Genomic DNA, 3,351 nt, shown 5'->3' with positions numbered 1-3,351 from the left:
TTTTACGCTGCGCGTGAAAGTGTTCTTTCTGGCTTCTCATAATAGATCGACAAAGTGCAATATCGATTCATATTTTTTTAAGTTAAGACTGAGTAACCTTTATTTTTTTCTAATAGTGTCAAACCAATACGTTTTTCCTTATTAAACATAATTATCTTGCGACCCATAATGTACTTCTGAAATTTAAAAAAATGGCATTCGAGGTTTAGCTCCAAAGAGATTCGAAGCTATAGGTCAAATTCTCACTGGGTGGTATCATTATGTTTCTGAAAAATTAATTGCACCAATATATTTGTTGGAATTTCTATATGTCGGAGTTTCATCATTTTTTTTAAAAGGCTCTATTTCACCTCTGGTGATATTAAATTGGATTTTTTTTGGCTTTAAATGACAAACAATATGTTTACGATGTTATATTTCACATTTCGACAAATTGATAGTGCAAATGCAAATGGCGATAAGGAATACCAAGAACTGAATGCGAATAGCTCAAATCAGTAATTGAGTCCGACTATCTTAATTGCTTTGGTTTCTTGGAAGACAATTCGTTGCCGCTGGTGGATTGAGCTGAGAAATCATGGATTGTGATTGAACACTAAGCAAATTTTTAAATTTTGAGCATGCCAAATATGTTGCTTTAGGTCATATGCCGTTATATTCATGATAAGGACTTTTCTGTCTGACCATCCACTGAAAACCCAACCATGGTAGTTGCTACCATATTGTAGGGTTAAATTGAGAACACGCACCGACGTATTTTTGCTAAAAACATTCCGTGCTTGAATTAACTGATTAACGCAGTCAGTTTTACTATGTCGAGAGCGGTATGGTAATTTCAACCCTCCAATATGGAAAGAATGATAATGAATTCGTAATTGCTACCATGCAATTTTGTGGAAGCATGGTACATTCTACCATTTTTGCGTTTACTTTCACCAAAAAGCAACAGTTTCTTTAATAAGCAGCATTTTTAGCAAATTTTCTTAAAATTACCATGGTCGGGCTTTCAGTGTCCGTTGCATATCGCTTATTTATAAAATAAACACATTTGGATTAAATTTTACAAAAAAATAATGCGAATTGTTCGTTGTTATCAGTGTATATATGCAGTCACGTTATCAGTTTTCACAGAAATCTTCGCATTGAACATTGGCCCAATTTGAACACTGTAAATAATAATAATAATATTAAATGGAAAATAATAGTAAGAAAATTATCCCCAGCTCCTAAAAGAAACACGCTCTGAGAGTATCGGGACCGGCATTTGAAATGCAGATTCAGTGAATATTTTAACTTAATTAATATGTTTGTCAACATTCCATAGTTCAATTTAGTTATATACAACAGCCATGGAAAAGAAATGACTAAGTCAATATGAAAGGGTATTGAAACAACAAAAACTAACGATTCGGATGAAATGTGATGTGCTCTGTTTTTACTGTGTCTATTATTAACGAAAGATAAGGCTTAAACGTAGATTTTGGTGTCCGCATTTCAGTCCTACGTTTCTACTCGTGAGCAGTTAGTTCTACTACATTTTTGTTTGTGTATTCAAAAGTGATTCTTACCGTTTGTAATGAACCCTACACAACATCCGGAAATTGTGACCGCTGATCTCAAAAGAAAAAGAAGTGATGACATTTTGCCCACTTCGAATGGACTGACATCAATAGCATACGCGATGAATAGGACAAATCGTGGAAAGGTGCTTATATTTAATCAAGTTGAATGTGCCGGTGAATCTCCACGACGTGGCTCTGATGAAGATGTGAAAAAACTACTTGAAACGTTGCCAAAGCTGGGATTCCTTCCGAGTGATATTAAAGTGTGTACAAATTACACCAAGGACCAAATTTATGAGAAAGTTTCAAAGTGTAAGTGTTGAATGTGCAAACGTTAGTTATTCTTTTTCCTGACCAGTAGCATACTAATTTCTATTGTATTTTAATTTTCAGTGGATGATGAAAATGAACTTAATGATGCCGACTGTCTTATGGTTGTAATTTTAACTCACGGAACTCATGGCGATGCCTTGATGGCAAGCGATCAGTTATATCATTTGTACGATCTCATCGACCAATTTACTCCATTGGCTCTTCCGTCAATGGCAGGAAAGCCTAAGATATTCATCGTACAGGCATGTCGTGGAGGCAGGGAAGATGCAGGTGCTAACCTATATGTCGAAAACAATAATGGTTCGAACTATACCCAAGTGGACGATTTAGGTTCACAAGCTCACACATTTACCTATCCAGAGTATGCCGATTTGCTTATAATGATGGCTTCACATTATGGTTAGTTGAATTGATTAAATATTGTTTTATTAACACTAGCCAGCAGACAGAACGATGTCGAAGATCTGTTTTGTCCCCAGAAAACAAAAAAATAATAATATGAGTAATATTTCACTCTATAATTCTTTTTAGATCATGTCTCCTATCGTTCCACTGTTCGAGGAAGCTGGTTCATTCAACATTTGTGCAGTGTCATTGAGAAATGTGACCGGAAAATGAACTCCATTTTCGACATTGTTATAAAAACCAATAACGCCGTGTCAAAACAAGGACAGTATGGCCCGCAGCAAATTTCTAGCTTTTACTCGACTTTAACTAAGCAATTGTTTTTCGATGTTCAAAATTAAGAGTATTGAGGCAAGAACTACTAAATTCTCAAAGCTGGTGTTGAACCAAATCATACACTGTTATTATCGTTTGATTTTGGTTGAAGCAGAATAAAAAATGGTCCTTAAATGACAAATTAAGGAAATTTTGAATAATCAAGTTTATAGCCACGAAAGAAATAATAAAAATAATGTAATAAAAGATTCGTAATCTGTAACATTTATTTAATTTGCTACCCTAACAGTCTTGAAAGCTCTCAATCTGATCCGCCCCGAATATATGGATATGGATAAGATAAGGTATAGGGAAGTATATCGATAAGAAGTTAGGGGCCATCCATAAACAACTTAGAAGCGTTGCTTTATTTCATACTCCAACTTGTTCCTGTAGTTTATGGATGGTCTCTTAGCAATACGACGCATTTTTAAAAATCAATTATTCTAATTTGATTTGTATACAGCTGGAAGATTCACCTTACCTTGTCTAATCCATATACTTCGATTTGAACTTACAAAATCCGACATGTTTTAAAACAATCAGGATACTCAATATACCATTTTATAAATAAATTTCTCAAAAAGTTCCAGCCGAAGCAAACCAACGCTTTTCAGCAGAGTGTTTCCTGTGTGTTCGATGAATTGATAAATAGTTAATTGATAGCATATTAAATCAGACGAAAAGAAACTCACTTAGTGGTAAATGTGCGTAGCCAAAATAATCTTTAATAAGC

The 3,351-nt window shown here is 34.5% G+C and overlaps 1 protein-coding gene across 1 annotated transcript; it reads left to right on the top strand.

Moving 5' to 3' along the window:
- Nucleotides 1–1,475: 1,475 nt before the first annotated feature.
- Nucleotides 1,476–2,787, top strand: LOC6040004 (caspase-1). The gene is made up of 3 exons (XM_038254977.1): nucleotides 1,476–1,874; nucleotides 1,956–2,294; nucleotides 2,427–2,787. Exons 1-3 carry the CDS (start codon nucleotides 1,577–1,579, stop codon nucleotides 2,639–2,641), a joined length of 852 nt encoding a protein of 283 aa, XP_038110905.1. The 5' UTR covers nucleotides 1,476–1,576; the 3' UTR covers nucleotides 2,642–2,787.
- Nucleotides 2,788–3,351: the final 564 nt, after the last annotated feature.

Source organism: Culex quinquefasciatus, chromosome 2 (genome assembly GCF_015732765.1).
Source record: "Culex quinquefasciatus strain JHB chromosome 2, VPISU_Cqui_1.0_pri_paternal, whole genome shotgun sequence".
In the NCBI taxonomy this organism is placed as follows: domain Eukaryota; kingdom Metazoa; phylum Arthropoda; class Insecta; order Diptera; family Culicidae; genus Culex; species Culex quinquefasciatus.
Note: the sequence above shows the minus strand (reverse complement) of the source record. Positions and strands in the feature narration are given on the sequence as shown.